Source organism: Agelaius phoeniceus, chromosome 2 (genome assembly GCF_051311805.1).
Source record: "Agelaius phoeniceus isolate bAgePho1 chromosome 2, bAgePho1.hap1, whole genome shotgun sequence".
NCBI lineage: Eukaryota > Metazoa > Chordata > Aves > Passeriformes > Icteridae > Agelaius > Agelaius phoeniceus.
Genome location: NC_135266.1, coordinates 68,801,225 through 68,820,990, shown reverse-complemented (window position 1 = coordinate 68,820,990; position 19,766 = coordinate 68,801,225). Strand labels below are relative to the sequence as shown.

Here is a 19,766-nt window from a genome sequence, read left to right as displayed (position 1 = left end):
GCACTAGTCCAAACATATGGGATGCCCTATTTGAAACAGCTCATATATTTGTTTAAGTGCAATTAAACATCTGACAATATCTTGTGATAGGAATAAGATAAAAAAAAAGAGTGAGGCTAAGATGCTGTCATTGACTACGCAGCTTGCACAGGAATAAAAATTAAAAGCACATAACTCTCTACTGCCAAGAAATAATAATATCTGTTTGGAACCTAAAACTGCAGATTTTTTTAAATTAACATTTACAGTGCTCATGGTACAAACATTGCACTTTATTTTCAGAGATTTCTGTATAAATATGGATATAAGAAACTGAGTAGCAAAAATGCTACATACATTTTCTCTTAATCAACTATTGTGAGTCATTTCATTTCCATTTTACTTCTGTTATATAGCATTTTATATGCCACAGTGACTTACCACTCCTTCTAAATTTAAACTAATTCCCCTTCTGATTATTATGACTCTAGTGGATTCATTTATTGAGCATAAATCTTGCATTTATTGGCTTAAATGTCTTTTAATATTACTGTCTTTACTTATACAATGGGTTAATATGAAATTCAGTCTCCTCCATGATCAATGCAGAAGATATATAGCACAACTACAGCTGTTCATTTCACAATTTCAAAATAAGAAAGCCTCATGTTAAGATTTCACCTTGGCTGAAATCCTGCTTTCAGTGAAATTGAGAGTAAAAGTCTCCTAACTTATAAGAAGAGCCAAGATTTACTTTTTGGTGTTCAACCTGCCTGTGTCAGCTGAAGTGTCTTTGACATTTCGTGGCTGTGAAGCTTTAAGACTAGAAATAGCCACTGCTATTGAATCCAATCTCCAATACCACACAGGCCACTTCTAGTTACATATTTGAACTTTTTTGCCAGATAGTGGCTCCAGTGAAGGTTTCTCCCTTTTAAATGTCCTGCTGTTTATGAAGAACAACTTTTTAAAACTTTAATTAGCTGGACTGCACTCTTATATACCAATATTGTTTTTAAAATAAACACATCTCAGGGCACTCTGAGCTTATAAATACCTCTAAGGATGCTCACATTTTTTGTGCTAAAGTTTCCCACAAATACTTCAACCATTTCAGAGTACAAGTACATAATAAAAGTATTTTTAAAAATCCTATTATTTAATTAAGGAATTCTAGTTTATTTAAGTCTAGGTCTAAAGACTTAAGGAAAGAGTGTATAAGGAAGAAAAGATGATGAAGAAATTTCAGGTGACATAGGGTCTCAGTGTCTAAGGGACCTTAAAGAGTGTATGAAACAACCAACCCAAAGATCCCTTTGCTGTGAGCACACACCTGCCCCACACATATCTAATGGTGGAGGGGGGTGGATCATGTCCCAGCTGAGGTCTGCAAAGCAGCTCTGCAGCTAAGGATGTTCCTCCTGGTGTTCTGGGCAATCCCAGCCCCAGTTCTGTCCTCTCCTGTGTGCCTGGGTTGGAGCATAGACAGAAGCACCGGGAGCACCGAGCACAAGAGAAGGCACCGGGAGCTGTAAAGTGGCTACAAGGTGCTGCTGCCCTGACTTCCCAGCTTACAGGCTCATGAGACAGTAGACCTCCAGCACTGGTCAGAGATGACCTAAGTGAGGGTGTTTGTATCATTACCACCAAGGCTGAATCTTGTTGGTTAATCTTTCACTTTCCTGCGTTCAGTCAGTGAGGTTTAAACATGTGCAGGTAAAGTGGCCAGCATCCAGAACATGAGAAAGGCTATGGTTCAGGTTGCCTGAACAATTGTATTTTGTCCTCTTTGTATGTCTCACCAAACTCACAGTCTTTAATTTTTTAATTGTATCCCATTTCCCATCCTGTAATCCACACCTGTGTGCATACCAGGAATTTTATGTGGGCTTTTTTAATGCAGCCTCTGACTGCAACATTTTCACATACACGACTTCCCTGTTCTCCTTTTGAATACAAGAGCATATTATCTCTTATGGTAGAATAATTGTTGAAATTTAAGTCACTTGAATTGCATAATTTTTTCCAAGTCACTTGTATACCTCTGTAACAGTTTCCACAAATTCCACTCATTCTTAGAAAAATAGAAGAAATAAACACCTTGAACTAATTACAAAGGGAAGACTATAAGACAGAAAAGTGCATTTGTTTGCACTTCTAAAACTCACTCAAACCAGACAAATCCAGGTGACCAAAGGTAATAGCAGACATACAAGATCAAAACTGAAATCGCAACACATGAGAGTATAAAACATTTGCTGAATGTTGAATGGAGAGTTTGCCTTGAAAAATTGAAAGTCTGATTTAATATCACTCCATCGAACAATTTTCTTCAACTGTTCTTGCCTGTGGACATAAACTGAGACAAATCACAGGACATTACACACTGTGGGCAGGAATTTACTCACTGAGAATAGGAATTTGTCTTGTTTTCATTTGCTTCTTCATATTATTGTCTTACTGAATGTGCAGGCGAAGAATCTAATTGTACTGTAGGTGAAAGGGAACATTCCTTTACCAGCCTGTCTATGCTGGGGCAGATGTGGCTTCATTCACCTTGACTTACACTCTACCTGTACTGCACAGTCCAATTTAACATTTTCAGGGTATAGCCTTAATTCTTCATTACTTTTTACCTACAGCTACTTTTTGTATTTTCTGTTCTGCACTGAGTTTAGCCATGCACTTTAAAAGAAATAACAACTTTGTGACTCATGTAATATAAATTCTTGAAAGCCACCACCTTATTTATTTAAAGAAAACATGAGTAATCTTTAATGAATTCTCATACAGTTACTGCATAGAGAGTTTGAATAAATGCCTCAGACCAAGCATGCTACACCCTGTTCCTTTACGCTGAGGCATGTGTCCCCTTCAGTGTGGAAACAAATGGCCTTATGGGGGAAAGGGAATCATCAAAAAGATCACATCTTGAAATTACCTGTTTAATACCAAACAGATAATGACCACTCACATTCACATGCCACCTCATAATTCTGCCTGAAGGAGTTGGTGGTGTACACAAACTAAATATTTAGGAGTTTCAAAGTATGATCTGATTGAAATAACAGTCTGGTTCCTGTCATTTCCCTTGTGGTGATTTTCTTTTTAGAAATTATTAAATAGTATAATTCCTCTAATGACTCATTTAGTTTATTTTTAACTAACACCAAAGGAAAATACAAAGGAAATAGTTTTCAGCAAATGTGTTTTTCAGGGAGGAAAAAAAGCTGTATTGCGATATGATAGCGAAAATTAGCATAGTTTAGAACAGTATATGCAGCTAATGGCTGAAAAACTAGCACTATGTGCAACACTTGGTATCACACTGCATTACTGACCAGGAATGGAAGCTTTGACTGCTTTATACATTATAAATTGGATATGTTGTAATTTTGTAAAACATTCCTTTCACTAAGGGAAAAAAATTCCCTGATATAACAATCCTACTTCAGGTGCCTCCAGTCTGAAAATGAGGAAGTGAAAAATAACTGGGTAAGCAGCAGAGAGCAGGTATTCAAACAAGCCCCAGGGCAGCTTAGCACTTAAACATGTGGCAGATCTGTTTTCAGCAAAGTAATTAACAAGGCAGGATTCACCATTCCAACAATCTTAAAATACAGGCTGGATCTTTTTCTAAATGTATGCTACAATCCAAATTATTAGATTGGAGAAGTACTAACACAAGAATTGGGGTAGCTATGCTCAAATACTTTGTCTTAATAGCCTTAAAATGTATGACTCAAAGATACACAAATTCAAACAACTAAATAATGATTTACATGCTTAACTGAATGACTGAAAGCAAGTTTTGGTTGTCATCTTGCATCTCCTAATCTACTTTTCAATTATTGATAAGTTTCTCTGTGGCACTCTGCTAGTTATGAATCCCATTTGTTAATGCGTAAAACTCATTCACCTCTAAAAGCACAGCCTGATAACATTTTAGAGTACTCTTCCAGTATCCTCTGGGAAAAGGATGGGGACTGATCCAGTACCCTCACACTGCTTACAGTCTGAACAAAGCAAGCAGAGAGGGTGACATGCTAATCCAGCAAAACTTGGTGGAAGTATTGTGAGGGATTGATGGATCTAGGTTTTTCATCCAGATCATAAACTGGAGGTTTCAAACTGAGTCATATCAGTTAGGCTTATATTTTTTGGTATTGCTAATACAACTATTTGTATGAAAATTATTAGTCATTACTTAGGGCACTGTAGAAAAAAATGTGTGCCTTGGTTTTGCACTAGATGTGTGTCTGCCTACGTATGGGCTTACAGACAGACATCAGCATCTATCTGCAGACATAATTTCCTTACTGCTAATGAAGTGACACGTGACCAACAGTGGATCTTGTCCCCAGCTTACATCAATAAAAGAAATAATGTATTTATTCTTAGTGACCCAAAATACATAAATATTTCATATACTGAACAGTAACATACATCACATGATCAAGGTACTATACAAATATCATTTCCACAGCTCTGTGCAGAACAGGTTGGAAAGCTGTGAAAGAGAAGCAGAGGTCATGCACCACAGACTGACCATCCATGCAACAAGCTGCAGGAAGAAAAGTTACAACTTTGAAACTTCCCACCATGCAGCTTGTCCAAAGACTCAGCAGCACTGTCTGGCTTTGGCAGCCCTGGCTGTCCCAGACGGATTACAGGTTACAAGAGGGAATGTTAAACAGCACCATGACAGGTAGAAGAGGTGTGTTAATCCACCACATCCTCAGTTAATGCTGTTTGAACACTAAGTTGGTACTAGCACTGCACCCAAAACATTTTCAAATAAACTTGTAGAGAACTAAATTACCCTTTCTTTCCATTCAATCCAGGCCATACACTGGGTACACAGAATGACATAATATCCTTCCTGAAATCAGAGCTGCAGTGAGGACCAGTATCCTTCAAACACGACCAGTTCCTGAGACTGCCTTGCAAACAACTACATTTTCCTAATTGCCACAGAAACTATCTTTTTCATCTTTTTAAACCTAGCCAAAGAATTATGCATTGTTTTCTTTATAAATGCAATAAAATTTCATCACTATATTCTGTACTTCTGCCAAAGTTTGACAGCCATAGATCTAAAGAATCTTACTGGAAAGCAGCGCACAAAAATAGCCATTCCATTTAACTGCTGCTGGTCAAAACCTCACACCAGTTGCTGTGATATTTGCCAGATATGAAAGTGAATGATGTCATCTCCATACCTGCCCCTAGTTAGCAGAATCAAACACCTTTTTACAAGCTGTCCAGAAAGTGGCTTTTATCATCAGAATTTTTTTTTTTTAATGTGACATTTTTCTGCATGTAGGACCACATCCACTTTGGAAACCAGTGCTCTTGAAAACAGGATTCCATACAAAACCATGATCAATACAAAACTGTGTATTGATTTGCTTTTTAATCCAGAAAAATTGGTACAGTTGGTTAGGGTTTTTATCTTTGCATTAGCCATTGTGAAGATGATTTTAAATTGTGTGCACAGGCCAAAGGATTTGTTTTGGGGCCAATCTGCGTTTAGCTTTAGTGCCATAGACAGACATTCAGAAAAAACCAAATCGATACATTTGTAATGACTGCTTAGATAACTGCTTAAGCAGCTGTGGCAAGCCTAGTCAGCAATTATTTTTAAGGATATGTGACAGATTTTCTAATGTCCTGACAGTTACACACACTTGTTCCCAAAGGATGTTATCCCAGTTGCCTTCTTCCAGTTGCACTGGGACTTCTGCTTCTTTTTTAATTGGATGACCATCTATTCTTCTTTTGTGGGTTACTATGGGAAGGTTTGACCTGTAGCAACCAGAGCAGATGGGCTGGTGCCAGTAACTGCTCAGACAGTCACACAAAACGAAGTTCAGCACCTAAGATACCACAGTAGTTTATGATTAAAAGGTAACAGTTAAATGGCTAATCATGCACTAGCATTTCTCTCCTGGTGGTCGGTGCATGTGTGTATGTGTGGAAACAGAGAGGTATGAATGACTATTTCAAACCCTGTCTCTAGCCACATTAATTTGGAATAGAGACAGGAAACGAGCCTGAAACATGAGGCATTAAAACCTGTTCTCTTACGAAAGAGCAGACCTGCAGACCCTGCGCCAGCGCCGGGCTGCGGAGCGCTCCTGCCAGCAACTCACCTTGCTGAATCTTCGTCACCAGCTGGTGACGGGCGAGAATCCTGCTGGTCCTGTAGGGAGGGCGCCGGGCGGGCGGATCGCAGCGCCAGAAGAGCTCCTGGCCCTCGGGGGACACCGCGTTCAGGTAAAAGCAGGCGGTGCCCGCGGCCCGGGGCACCTGCTTCAGCATCGCCGCTGCCCCCGATCGGAACCAGGGCAAGGAGAGCAGGGACGCTCGAAGCCCCAGGGAGCTGCGAGGAGCGAGCGCTTTAAACGCTAAAGGAGTGCCAAGACCTACTACAGCTTGGGATTCCGGCTCTCCCACATGATCCGCGCGGGCCAATCGCTCCAGCACAGCAGCCTGGGGAAGTGAGCCTGCGGACCGGGACAGCCAGCCTGCTCCAGCCCGGCGCACAACCCCAGCCCCAGCCCCGCACAGCCTCAGCCCCAGCCCCAGCCCCAGAGTCCCGGTTCAGCAGGCACAGCCTTTCCCAGCTCTAGCCTGTCACGGTCCAGCACGCACAGCCTGCCCCAGCCCCAGCCCCAGCCTGTCCCGGTCCAGCCCCAGCCCCAGCCTCAGCCCCAGCCCCAGCCCCAGCCCCAGCCCCAGCCTGCCCCGATCCAGCCCGCACAGCCTTTCCCGGCCCCGCACAGCCTTTCCCAGCCCGGCACAGCCTTTCCCGGCCCCGCACAGCCTTTCCCGGCCCCGCACAGCCTTTCCCGGCCCCGCACAGCCTTTCCCAGCCCCGCACAGCCTTTCCCAGCCCCGCACAGCCTTTCCCGGCCCCGCACAGCCTTTCCCAGCCCCAGCCTGCAGCAGCCACAGCCTGTCCCGGCAGCTCCCCGGCTGGCCGGAGTTTACCCAAGCACGGAGGGGCTGCACCGGGCCGCCTCAGAAAGCAAAGAAGAAATAGTTGAAGACGTTCGAAAATGCGTGGTTTAGAGTATTCAGGGCTGCCGAAAACCTTTTTCTCCTCTACTCTACGCTGCCCAGCTGTTGACTCATCTCTGGAGATGATGCCCTCGCTTACTTTTCTAAAAATCATACCCCTGTTTGCCAAGAAAAAAGTCCGTTTACGGAAGGGCTGTCTGAATCTCCAAAACCACATGGTACAAGGAGCACTGGAACAAGCGAAGCCCTTGGGATGAAAAAAATTTAACAACACCTAGCAGCAGCCACTCAGCAGTAAACAAAACCCAAGAGTCCCTAACATTAATGCTACCAAGAACTGGTCACAGCCTGGAAGAGGGAAAGGGGATGGAGATGTTCTCTGTTATTCATATTTTTTGTTGTTGGTTTTTTGTTTTTTTTTTTTTCAACAGACAGAGGGGCATGTGTTTTCATTCTATCCTCACAGATCAACCACTGAGTTAGCAGAAGATGCTATTTCTTTAATTAATCATATGGAAACAGAACATTGCCACTTTTATCAGCAGGAGGGCAGCAAATCTGAGGGAAAATATACTGAAAATGCCCTCCTAGTCAAATAATTTTTCATTAAATTCTAAAATACCAATATTTTGTATTAATACACCGCTAGTGTGTGCGGATTTCTAATAATTACGGGAAGTGAGGGATTTCTAAGAATCCCAGGTCAGGAATGATGCTGCCACCTCCATGCCCCTTCCCACGAGACCAGTGTCAAGCTGGAGTGTTGCAGCTGACAGCACTGTTGGAGTGGCTGCAAGCCCCAGGCAGCAAGGGCTCAACCCCATCCCAACTCATGGGGGATCTTGAGCTCCCAAAACTCTACCTGGACATCCATCTGCAGTGACATGATTGTCTGTGTCCTGTTCCCCAGGCTTAAGGCCAACAATATCCCACGACATGCCATGGTACAATGGAGCTCTCCTCACACTCCCTGCCTCATAGATACTGACCAGGACAGGGCCATCAGGTGGCACTGCCTGGGATCTGCCCCTTCACCGAGGACAGGGCAGATATAGTCACCTAAACATGAGAGGGGGAAGGACAGCTCTTGTTCACAACTATTCATTAAAATTTTGCTCCATGAAAACCCCCTTAGGGCATGGTTTTACTGCAATGCAATCTGTTCTCATTACACCTTATAAATTTTATTCCTCATCAATGTGAGACTTGTGCAGTGCCATAAAATGGAGAAATATAATTCTAGGTACTAGAAATTTAAAATTAATGCTGTAGACTGGAAGCCTTCATTACCTGTTTTTACCATTAACAGCACCTGCAGGGTCTGTACATGCTGCTTTTTGCTCCAAGTATGCCTGCATGGCCTTCTCTGAGGCTCTAAGCAGAAACTTCAAACTGAAGAGCAAAGACACAGCATCACTATCATCTGTACTCCCAAACAGGGCTGGGCACTGGCAGCCAGGCATAGGACTGACCAGTCTCCTCTCTGCCTTGCTGTGCAAAGAGGAGAGGCAGGATTGCTTCACAGGTATGAGCAGAGAGAGCCTCAACAACAGGGAAGAGATGGCTCCCATTCCCACCCCAGCTTGCCGAGCCAGTGTCAGTCACTCTGCTGCCATCTTTTCAGAATAAATATCCCAGAGACTCTCAAACATCAATGACAGGCACAGTGTTTATCCAAAGAGACATTACCTCCATGCAGGGAAATTCATATTTGTTTAATCTACAGTTCTTTGATCTAATTCTATTTTTAAAATGCCATTGCTAATGTAAAGCAAGTATTAACATTTAATACTACTCTGCTTAAATATTCAGAAGGATTTCTTTTTCCATTGGAAAATGCATTGACTTTTTCAGCTAATGGTATTCTGCATTCTTCCTTGCAATATTTCCAAAGTCTAGGAAGCAGTTTAAGAGAAATGTAATGCTTCAAAAGCCAGTCCAAAGAAACAAAAACCACAGCAAGAGCCTAAGTAAGGTGTATATACTAGTGAACACATCCACCAAGGGATCAGCAAACCCAGTTATATGTGTGTAACAACAGCAGAGTACCAGCCTCAGTGCCCCTGTGGCTGCCCATCCCTTCCCATGTCTTCACCAGAGGGTAAGGCAACAGGGCAGAGCTGCCCTGCCAGCTTCCCAGCAGCTCATCTCAGAGCTCACAAAGGACAGAATAAGAAGCCTCTGTTGCTGAATGATGACTTTCCTCTCAGACACCAGGGTCCAAACACAACTTCAGAGCCAGAGGGTTGCCCCAGGCTCGGTGCTGACGAGTGCTGCCTGTGCTGAGGCTGAATTCTTTGGCTTCAGTCCAGTACTTGCATAGTAGTCAAATAAAACAAGAAACAACAAGAGTTAGCTGGTCTTGTGGTGCGTGTTTGAAAGCTCCTATGCTTGAAGTTGTGCATGGCGAAAGAAAGAAGTAGCCCTCCTTGCATACTTTTAAAATGACTGTATCCTTGTTTGGTGACTGCCTTGACACTCACTGTTTATTTTCCAAAATGTGTCATTCAGACAAGGAAACTCCTTTGGCCATCAACCTCTCAGACAAGATGTACTAGAAAGGTCTAAGTTGTTATATAATAGCACTAATTAATATTTCAGTCTCAGTCTACAGACTGTTTCTGGAATAGTTAATAGAGCAACACTGAACTTCATGCTAATGCATCTCATAAAAGCACTTCAAAATAAAAGCTTCCCTGTGCATTTTACAAGGAAATGTAAAGGGAGGGAGCTCCAGCATACACCTGAAATTGCTGCCAGTCTTGACAGAAGCACAGCCCATGAGATGACAACCCAACCCCATGCTCCCATGTTGTGACTGATCCATGCAGGAAAGGAGATTCCTTCATAAAAACATGTCCGGAATTAGTGGGTTTTTAAAGAAACTAATCAGAAATGTCCACACTGATATCTGTAGTGTAATAACCATGTATCACATCTAAAGTGACAAACAGTAACTTGATGGGTACTGAAATACTATGGGATATCAGGAATCTTTAACTAAAGGCTTATTCATATAGCACAGTGCTTCTGATGACTGCATGGACTTAGTATAACTGGCAAAGTCAGCTCAAGGAGTCATACTCCTTCCTCTCTGTATGCATTCACAGGCAGAACTGCAATACTTCATTTCTGTTAATTGATTTTTATGTCTCTCTGACACCTTTTCTCCCTGAAATGGCATTTGGTGCGAGAAAGGGATTAACTATTGGCAGGAAAAGTTGCCTGCCCCAGGGCTGCTCATAGATACTGCAGTATCTCAAGCAGCTCTGGAAATCTGCTTCCATTTCAGTGAGTAGGGTGCTGACATCAGCTGGAGAAAACAACACAATGTACTCTAGAAATGCCAAAATATATTTGATAACAAACTACTTTAATAATCTACTTATGACTGGCTTATCTAGGCAAGAAAATAGACACCACCTTGGCCTTAGAGTATTACTCCAGGAGGCAGTGCTTCAGTGGGGTAGTTGAGGATAAATTGAGATGAACATCAATTTCCCATTTGCATTACTATAAAAATATAAACAAATATATAAATAAAGATATAAATAGAAATAAAGATACAGATACAAATACAAATATAAATATAAATACTAAACTGATTTTATAGTCAGGAGTGCTGATTTACATCTTAAAATGCACACCTCCCAGTGAACTGTGAAATATGTCTGTGATGTTGTACCTGGCTTGGAGTTCTCCAGGCTTGGATTGAACCTGCTGTTCTCACACAGTAATCAGCCACTTGATCTTCCCGAAGTGACCCATTTCCCTTTCATTGTTAGTTGCACTTATCTCGTTATTTCACATCAAAAATTTAATGGCAACTTGACAGCCTCTCTTCATTAGAAAGCACTGGTTCTATGAGAACAAAACAGTTTCCTATCCACTAGAGGAGCACATTTGTTATTAATATTAGTGACATGTAGTTAGAAGCAGGAAACTCTTGTTTTCAAGTCACAGAAGAAAAAAACTCAGGCATGTGCTTTCAAGTTTCTGATCTCTGGACTCCCTTCTATAATCCTGCAGGAATAGTTCATTTTGCTGGATTATTGCCTAACTTCAACACCTTATATAAGCAATATATCCTGGATACTGAAGTCCTATCCACATATCCCTATCCTATCCACACATTCTATATTTCTTGCCTGCCTCTGCCTTTAGAAATGCCTGCACAGCAGCTCATGCACTAAGTATAGGCAGTTTCTCCTTTCTCAAATTCAAGAAGAGAAAAATTTCACATGCGGGGAAGCCAAAGCTGTGTTTAAGATGAAGCTGTCACTTACTTCACGTTTTGAACTCTATCTCTGGGACCAGGACTTTTAAAAGCAGAAGTTCATTGCCTGCTGTTTAGGAAAAATGTATTATATTTGAACACAGACATTTGTTTGAGAGTTGTTTGCTGGGATTACTACAGGCTGCAAACTCTTTCATACAGGGCATGAAACAGCAGGGAGTCTAGAGCAGCCAGAAATGCTTCCCTCTGGCTCAGTGGCACTTTTTGACTTTCTTCCTGAGGCTGTGCTGGGGCACTGAGGCTCTGCAGCTCATCTGGGGCAAAAGGAAAATAGTTTATGTGAGATTTCTGCATGGCCAGGAAGCGAGATGGAGACAGCTAATAGCCGCACGGAATTACAACAGAGGATTGTTTCACTGCACAGCCCGATACTGATGTGTTCTGGAGGAAAGTCAGCTGCTGTGTCAACTGTCTGATAGTGAGTTTTAAAAATGAACAGGGCTTCTTAAGCATGAGAGAGGCTTACACACACCCTTGAAGATAAACTTCAAACCGGGAGATGAGGCTTCTGAAGAGTACATCATATCCTTTTCTTTTCTTCCAGTGTCCCCATTCCAGCATCAGAGGACAATCCATTTGCATTTTAAGGCCCACGTGTTCAATGAATAGTACTGCTACATAAGATACCTCCTGATTGCAAGTACATCAGAAGCCTGGCCACAGCACAGAAGCAGAAGATTAGAAATTATGTGCAGGAGTACAACAGTAGTACATTTAGGGAATAAAAGGATGGCAGGGAGGTGACTGACCAGCCACCCAGGCAAACTTATGGAAATAAAGACACAGGCAAAAAGACAAGAAGATGAGGGTCAAGGCAAGAAAGTATGATTCATCTCATTAGTTCTCCTGTGGAGGTGTTCAGGATGTTAAATAAGCAGAATGAATAGTAACTGATTTGATAAAGGCTCCTCCAAGATCCTCTACCAAGCAATCATAAAGAACCTCAGCTATCACAGATAAAAAGGAAAAGGCCACTTGTAATTTAATGACAGCTTGAAGACAGGAAACAAAAGTAGTAATAAATAACCTATGTTCACAATGGGATAAGTTTCCCAGAGGATTCACACAGACATTAGTGTTGGAAGCTGTTTTGTCCACTATCCATGCATAGGTTTTATAATGGGACTGGATAATCAGCTGGCAAAATATAGTGATGATAGCAAAGTAGTCTGTCAGTCAAAAGAGAAATTGGTTGTATGCACTGAAGGTGTTTACTACAATATTGACTGAGAAGGCATTAAAATTTAAGCTTCTGAAGGCTGATAATGTATGGGGCAAAAAACACCCTAAAGGTAACACAGAGCACAGTGATGAGATTTAATGGGGCTGTTATCTCTAAGGAATCAGGTCTTGGACAGGTTTATGAAAATCCAATACAAGTGCTCAGTAGGAATAAAAAATAGCAAAATGGATTTTAAAACTTTTTGGAAAAGTAATTGAGTGCAAACCAACAAACATGGTTATGCTATTACAAATGTCTGCTCAGCATTTGGTAATTATGAGGTCTTTTCTCATAGTGGATAAAGCTGGGAACAGTATGCAGGGGCAGGTTCAAAATGAATGAACATAAATAGTTCTCCATACATGTATAAATGACCCCTGGAAGTCATTGTTAGAGGATACTGTGGTTGTAAGAAGTTGGCAGAACTCAAAAAAGGATAAAACCCCAGGAAGAAAAATTCAGCAAGGGCCATTAAGCACAAAATTCCAGCTTGTAGCTCAGGACCTCCTTGAACTGCGTGGTAGGATATACAACGTACAAAATCACTATATGCCTATCCCAGCATTCTATTATTCCAAAAATAGCTGCATCTGCCCACTGCCCAGCTGGCCATGATACTGGGTTGGTCTGACCTGTGGCCACCCCACTGGGGCTGCTCTGAGCAGCAGTGGCCAGTCTGTATTCTCACCTACCAGATGTACCACCCCACAGCCTATGGAAATGTGGGCTCCTAACAGCACTCCCAGTGCAGAAATGCATCAAAATAACTTCTCCTGTGGTCTGTGGCTGCAGCCTGCAGAATGACAGTATTTCCTTGGGTACAGCCTCTCCGTGCCCTCCTGTCACATTTGCTGGTGAAGGGTAAGCTGCTGGTCTGTTGGCCACAATGTCAGGCTCAGAGGATGTGACCTCTCTGTCCCTCCTGCTCTCCCAGGGGCTTAGAAGGGACCAGGAACTCCTGGATGGTTGGTAAGATCATTGGAAGGGGTCAGTTGTTTCATCCAGTGCCTGACTGCTAATTTACGCATTATGGTCTCACTCTTGTTCAGTTTTTAAACATTTTTCCTCTGTCAAACCACACCAGCATATGAATAGAGATTCCATTGGCCTTAGCTGAACTCTTCACAAGCCAGGAATAGCCAGCATCCCACACTGTGTAAAGTCCCTAAAGACAGTGGTTCTCAACAGTAAATTAAGGAAAAAAACACAACAGCTGGGTAATAGAGCTCAAAAGAGAGGAAGACATTTCAGGTGGCAGACCTCCTCTGCTAAAGTATTTGGAGAGGATTATGACAGAAATGAGCTATAAGTAGTTTCAACTTAGTGCAACTCCATATGCTAAATCTATACACAAGTTCCTGTGGGTTCACAGGAACTCTGTAAATATATTTAAGTAGTGGTGGGCTTACACACACCCTAATCCCACAGTCTCACTAACAAAGTGTTTGGATAACACACTGATAATGTAAGGAAGTGTTTAGATAAACTTAGTTCCTTATAGTTATCCAAATACATTGTAAATCCCCACACAGCCCTACTGCTGGTGTCACTCAGTCACAGACAAACATTCCTATCTGAGCTGAAGGTTCATGCCTTTGCAGACCTCAGGTAAGGGCTTTGCTATTTATTTTCCTTTCAACAGGACTCCAGTACTATCATGATCAAATAGGCAAGACATGAAATATTCAGGTTTTGATCTGGTTTTGACAGAAGTTTTTCCCTCTCTCTGGGCTAGAGAACCGATGCCAAAGTTAGATTTCGTAAAAGTTTTTAAAAAGCAACAAGGCAGAACAGAATAATTCTTGGCAACACTATTTCAAATACAGCAGCAGGGGACTGGTGTCTGGGAACATGAAATTCTCCAGGCTCCTTGAAATCAATGAATAGTTGTTGCATGATTTCAGTCTCTGGCCCAGTAAGGCAGACAGACATGATGGTTAGGGCACAGGACTGTGGCAGTGACTTGCTGGAAGACTTCAGGGAAGTTGTATAACCTGTCTCTGTACACCAGTTTCCTGACTGATAACAGTAATCTTTGCCTTTCTTAACTATTTTGGTACCTATATGTAAAAAAAATGAAAATCAATTTTGTAGGAAGATTAATTTTCCTTATGAGCAATATCAGTCCACTAGAGGCAGACTAAAATCTACTGTAACTGCATGAGCTAAGGAGAAAATAAAAACCCTTTAAAATGATCTTACACCTGTAGTGGATTCCTTCAGATGAGACACTTATTGCCTAAACTTGCAGATAGCCAGAGATTTCCCAATGTGTTATTAAATGCATGTTGTCGGATCTTATCAACTCTGTGTAACAAGGATGTAGGGTTGTACATGTGGCTCTGCAGAGCAGTGTGCATTAACCAATAAGCTGAGTCTGGACTCTAGGGCTGGACTGCAGCCTTGCATGCAGGGAAGTGGGATACATACAAAGTATTTTGTTCACAGACAGTTGGAATTCCTCCTTTTTTATTCTACAGTCCCCAGGCCATCACCACCAGGACAGCCAGGTGGTGATGTACGGCAAAGCCATCCCTTGGCTGGTTACTCTTCCTGGAGACCCAGGACAGCTGGGGCTTTGGCTGATGCATTTAGGTTACGGTGGGGTGGCAATTGTTCCTGGAGAGGGATGTCCTCTGCAGAGCCTGCTGACCTGTTCTGCCTCTCCCATCTCCCCAATGAAGCAAACTGAATTAAGCCTTGTGGCAGCCACTGTCTCTGGTGCAGTGTGGGGACATCTGGCCTGACACGTGGCAGGTCTGTGCTGCTGCTGCAAGGGTGAGTGGGGGCATTGAATACAGCACAGAGCTGAGGTCTGTCCCCACAATGTCCGGGTATGGGCCTGCCCATACCTTGCAGAACAGGATGCACACGACATTTTCTTCACTCCCCTAGGTCACCAGAGCCAGAACAAAGTCCCAGTACAAAAACCATCATGGATGAGCGGAGAATCTAGTCACTGTCCCAGCCTTAAGGCCGAGCACCACCTCACAGCAAGCGTGACCAACACACCTGCACACTTATCTGGCTGCATAATATCAGTCATACTGGTGTCTGATTAGCAACCTCACAAATAAAGAAGCTGAGGGAATATGAGACATGCATGGATCACTTATTCCTTACCCAAAGCTAGAATTTAGCACAATCCACAGCAAGTATTCTGTATAGCCCCATCTGTTTGGAGCAGAAAGAATGATGCCTATAACTTTTAATCCCAAATTATTTCTTTCTTCCTATCATAAAATTTTGGAGTATAAGCTACATATATGTATTTTTTAATTAAAAAAATAATAAAAAACCCAAACAAATCCCCCAAATAATTATTGGCAGAACTTTCACAATAAAACAGTAGTGGGACAGTTTACAATATTGATATTTATAAACTGGACAAGTCCCTGGACAGGATTTTCTGTCTTCTAGCAACCAGCTGCTCTATGCTTAATATAAGCATTTCATTTTTAGACTCCATATTTCTTGCATACTTCTTTTCACTCACATTTCACACTGTGTTAAATACACACCACAGAGCTGATGTGTCTCACTGGATAATGCTGCAGGTTGGTTTTTTTACAGAGTGGAAACCTACCAAATAGCAGGACCAACAGAGAGGAAAGGGCTTCCCAGAGCTCCTTTTCCAGCCACCATGCGGCTCCTTCTAAAAAAGGGCAGGCAGCCTGCAGCTCTCTTTCCCCATAGCCTGCCTTTGGACAATGCTTCCAGTGTACAGGAAGGGCCAGAAAAAGCCTAGAACCTTCAGCAGTGCAGGCAAGATGAACTATTTTCCAGCAAACATTCCTTCCTTCTCTTCCAGTCCCCAATACAGGTGTACTTCCTACCCTAGCTCACACACTCCCTTGCACACCCTCCTCCAGCAGCCACTTACCAAGATTCTTCCTCTGTTGATTTCCCCTCTGCTCAAAATAGGCACACCAAGAGAGTTGGTTGATAAGTTCCATTCCAGCTGTGAATTTCTTTTTACTCTCCCAATTACAGAGTGATGAAAATATTGCTGTCTGCTCTCATGTTTACCCTGGCATCCTATCACATCCTTCTCACAGGCTTTCTCCCTGTCCCACTGTCTGAATATACAGCTCTGTTTCAAATCAACCTCACAGTGTTCCTCATTTGTTGTTGTCTACTTAAGGTGTTGCTCCATGTTTATGGAATGCAGTTTTACTGGAAAAATTCCTTGGCCAAAACCTTCAAAAGGAACTACTCATCTTGGGTCTATTTTCCAATGCACTTGAAAAGCTCTGACTTTCTGGGAAGGTTGGTTTCCTCAGTCTGGACATTAGACCTCTTTGAAGTATCTCAGTTGGGCAACAAAATATTGCAAAACTGAAATTGCACCTGACCTGTGAAGAAGGTTTGTCGTCTTTATGTTTCCCAATTTTTTTTGCCTCTTGTTCCATCAGAGTTTGACAGGCAAGTGCTGTCCTTAGCTATAAGGATATGAAATTATGGCAAAACTGGGTCCTGAAGGAAGTTTCAAAACCATGATGTTGTGGAGTTCTTTTGCTCCAAGCCAGAATTCATTGTATACCCTGTAAGTGCTCAGGATTAGTATGTATGTAGCTGAGACTGGAATTGGCATTAAAGTACTTTGTATGTACTCTCTTCTTGAATTGCAAAAGAATGAAGCAGAGATTCATGTATTTGAGTCTTTATTTTTTCTCCTTTTATGTCCCGAGGAGCTTATGAAAAATAATATGCTCACTGGTTTCTAATATGTTACCAAACATAATAGGTTGGATGATAAATTAAAACCAAATGGAGTTCTGAATGTTTTGCTTTCAAGCCACTACCAAGCCTGTATTGCTTTAAAAATAAACTTTATTCCCACTTCGCTCAGATTAGTGGCACTTCACTTTGCTCAGACTAGTGACACAGAGGCAACTCTGACCATGACACCTGGAAATGACATGAAAATAACTTTTTAAAATAGCAATTGTGACGTGAGGGATTACACGTCTGCAGAACATTTCAAACGGGAAACAGTCGGTGTGTCTCACAAGCTTAGGTGTAGCTCAGCTAGGAAGTGCACAGTCACATCATAAACCTCCGTTTACTTTGCTCCTAATTGGCAGCCCTGCTAACAACATCAACAAAGAACTATTTACTGAAACCTGGAAGCCAAGAGGTCATACCATAAACTTGTCATGTTGTTATACTCTTTCCTAGGCATTCACCAGCAGCTGTTGTGAAAAACAGGATACCTGAGCCTGATGGACTTTTGTGCTGACTGAGGACACAGAGAAATAAATATTCATACAGCAAATAACTACCTACTAGTTTGAAAAGTGAACTTCAGAATGCACTTTAAAACATGCATTATGAATTCTGTATGGCTGCTGCCCCTGTTGCTTAGCTAAGCCTGTTAGGTTTCACAAGTAAAATCAAGCAGCTTTTATTACAATGAATTCAGAATGTCTTCTAAAGATGTGTAATTCACATTGTGTAAATCTGCCTCCCAGAATAAACTGGAAATGAAGAAATACATTTATGCAAGGTTTAGGTACACTGGCAGTTTACTGTCAGAACATGTGCCTTTAAGCACACATACAAGTGCCACTGAAGTCTCAGGTGCCTCATCAGCTTCCATCTCCTGCTTTGCTGACTTGAGCAGGTACTTTAAAATGAAGCCAGAGATGTTATGAGCTGCAATCTCTAAAATTAAACTTCTCCACTGCTAGTGGCTCAGTGATTTCCATATCAAAGGCACTTAGGTGGCAGCTGAAGAGATGGCTTTTCCCAGTCTGTCACTGCAAGAAGGTCTTTGGTGCTGTCACTTGGCTAGGATTATGGCAAGAAATAAGCACCACCGTAGGGCAATTCATTCCCCTTGTCTCACACATCTATTTCAGGATGACAGGACTGGCTTCCAGAGGTACCTATTTCTGTCTTGACTGTAAAGAACCTGGTGTGACTAGCTCAATCCTTTTAGAAGGCATCCCCACTAGACTCACTGCTTTCAAGTCAGGGCAGATGCTTTTCACTCAGTATGTTATTTATAACATGAATCAAGACTGTGTGGATATAGCATAAAATAGAGCCTGCATTCTGAAGACTAAAAGAAGCGTAAGTGGAAAAGGAATGAATATTTCTTTTCTCAAGTATTTCTGTCAGTTGGCACAGTTGGCTTCGTTGACTGCTGCATTCCTATTTGGGATCCAGCCTTATTCTGGACTTCAAGTTGAAGCTATGCTCCTACAGGGCTGACACATACACCCGTGGCTGTGCCACAGGTACATCAGTGGCTGTGTCACACAACTTGGGAAGCCAGAGAAATGCCAGCATGGACTGTATTCACACCTTCATTGGCAAGACACGTCTAAGGATGCTGTCCTTGGGATAGGAGCCTGCCTCTACTATTTCATTAGCAGGGTCTGCATAGAGAATGGCTGAAAACAGTTATGTGCTAAGAAACCCAGGGAAGAATTAAATGCTAACTTCTTCCTACTCATTATTTCCTACTTATGTTATTGCTGAGTGTTTCATCCCTGCAATTGTGTGAATATGTATGTTTTAGTCAGGCATCTACTGGCATAACTGAGATGAGGCTTCCGGTGTAAAACAATGCCCTCTATTAAAGAAATAAGTCATCAAATAAGGGCATCTATAAATAGAAAGGGTTGTAAAAACAAATAGGGGAAAGCATCTGGTTTGCAGCATCTTTGCACAATTTGCAGTAGCTAAATCTGGAGTCAATTAATGACCTGTTTATTTTCCAAAAATTCAGTAAAATGCCTTGGCAAAAACTTAATCTGTCTCTGGAGAACATCTTACTTCCTTCCATATGTTCCCCGATCTGTCACAGCAATAAACTTCTTCCCAGTTTGAAGATCCCTAATGATTGCACCAACTGATGCTTTCCATAAAAGAAGAGATAATGGTTCCAGCCCTCTACAAGCCACGATTCTCCATTAAGAGAAAGCAATGCAAAGGAATACAAGAGCAAGTGAGCGCCCTGTGTTACAGCCTCTATTGTGACCTAGAATCCAGAGATTTAAAACAGTTCCTACCTACAATTCATCCCAGCTGTTTTATAATCCCTCTGAATTTGATAGTTTCTTTAAAATTCTGCCATGCCATGATTAATGTATATGCCTTGGCTTTGTAAACACTTGTCCTGCTGTCCTTGTTTTTTAGGGTGCCTTCCAAAGAAACAGCTTAGGCCATTTAGTAACTATGCATGTTTATGGTTTTGTATAAAACAAACCAGATGTTTCAGAATCAATTTTA

General features: G+C 42.0%; 1 protein-coding gene across 5 annotated transcripts in view; it reads right to left on the bottom strand.

Moving 5' to 3' along the window:
• STARD13 (StAR related lipid transfer domain containing 13) overlaps positions 1-19,766 on the bottom strand; it is a 243,359-nt gene that overhangs the window by 107,139 nt on the left and 116,454 nt on the right. The window contains exon 1 of one of the 5 annotated variants that reach the window (XM_077173797.1): positions 6,135-6,371. The exons of the other annotated variants lie outside the window; for them this stretch is intronic. Coding sequence (XP_077029912.1) covers positions 6,135-6,303 — 169 coding nt within the window. The 5' untranslated portion in view covers positions 6,304-6,371. Of the gene's footprint in view, positions 1-6,134; positions 6,372-19,766 lie in introns of those variants that run through there. 5 annotated transcript variants of the gene reach the window in all.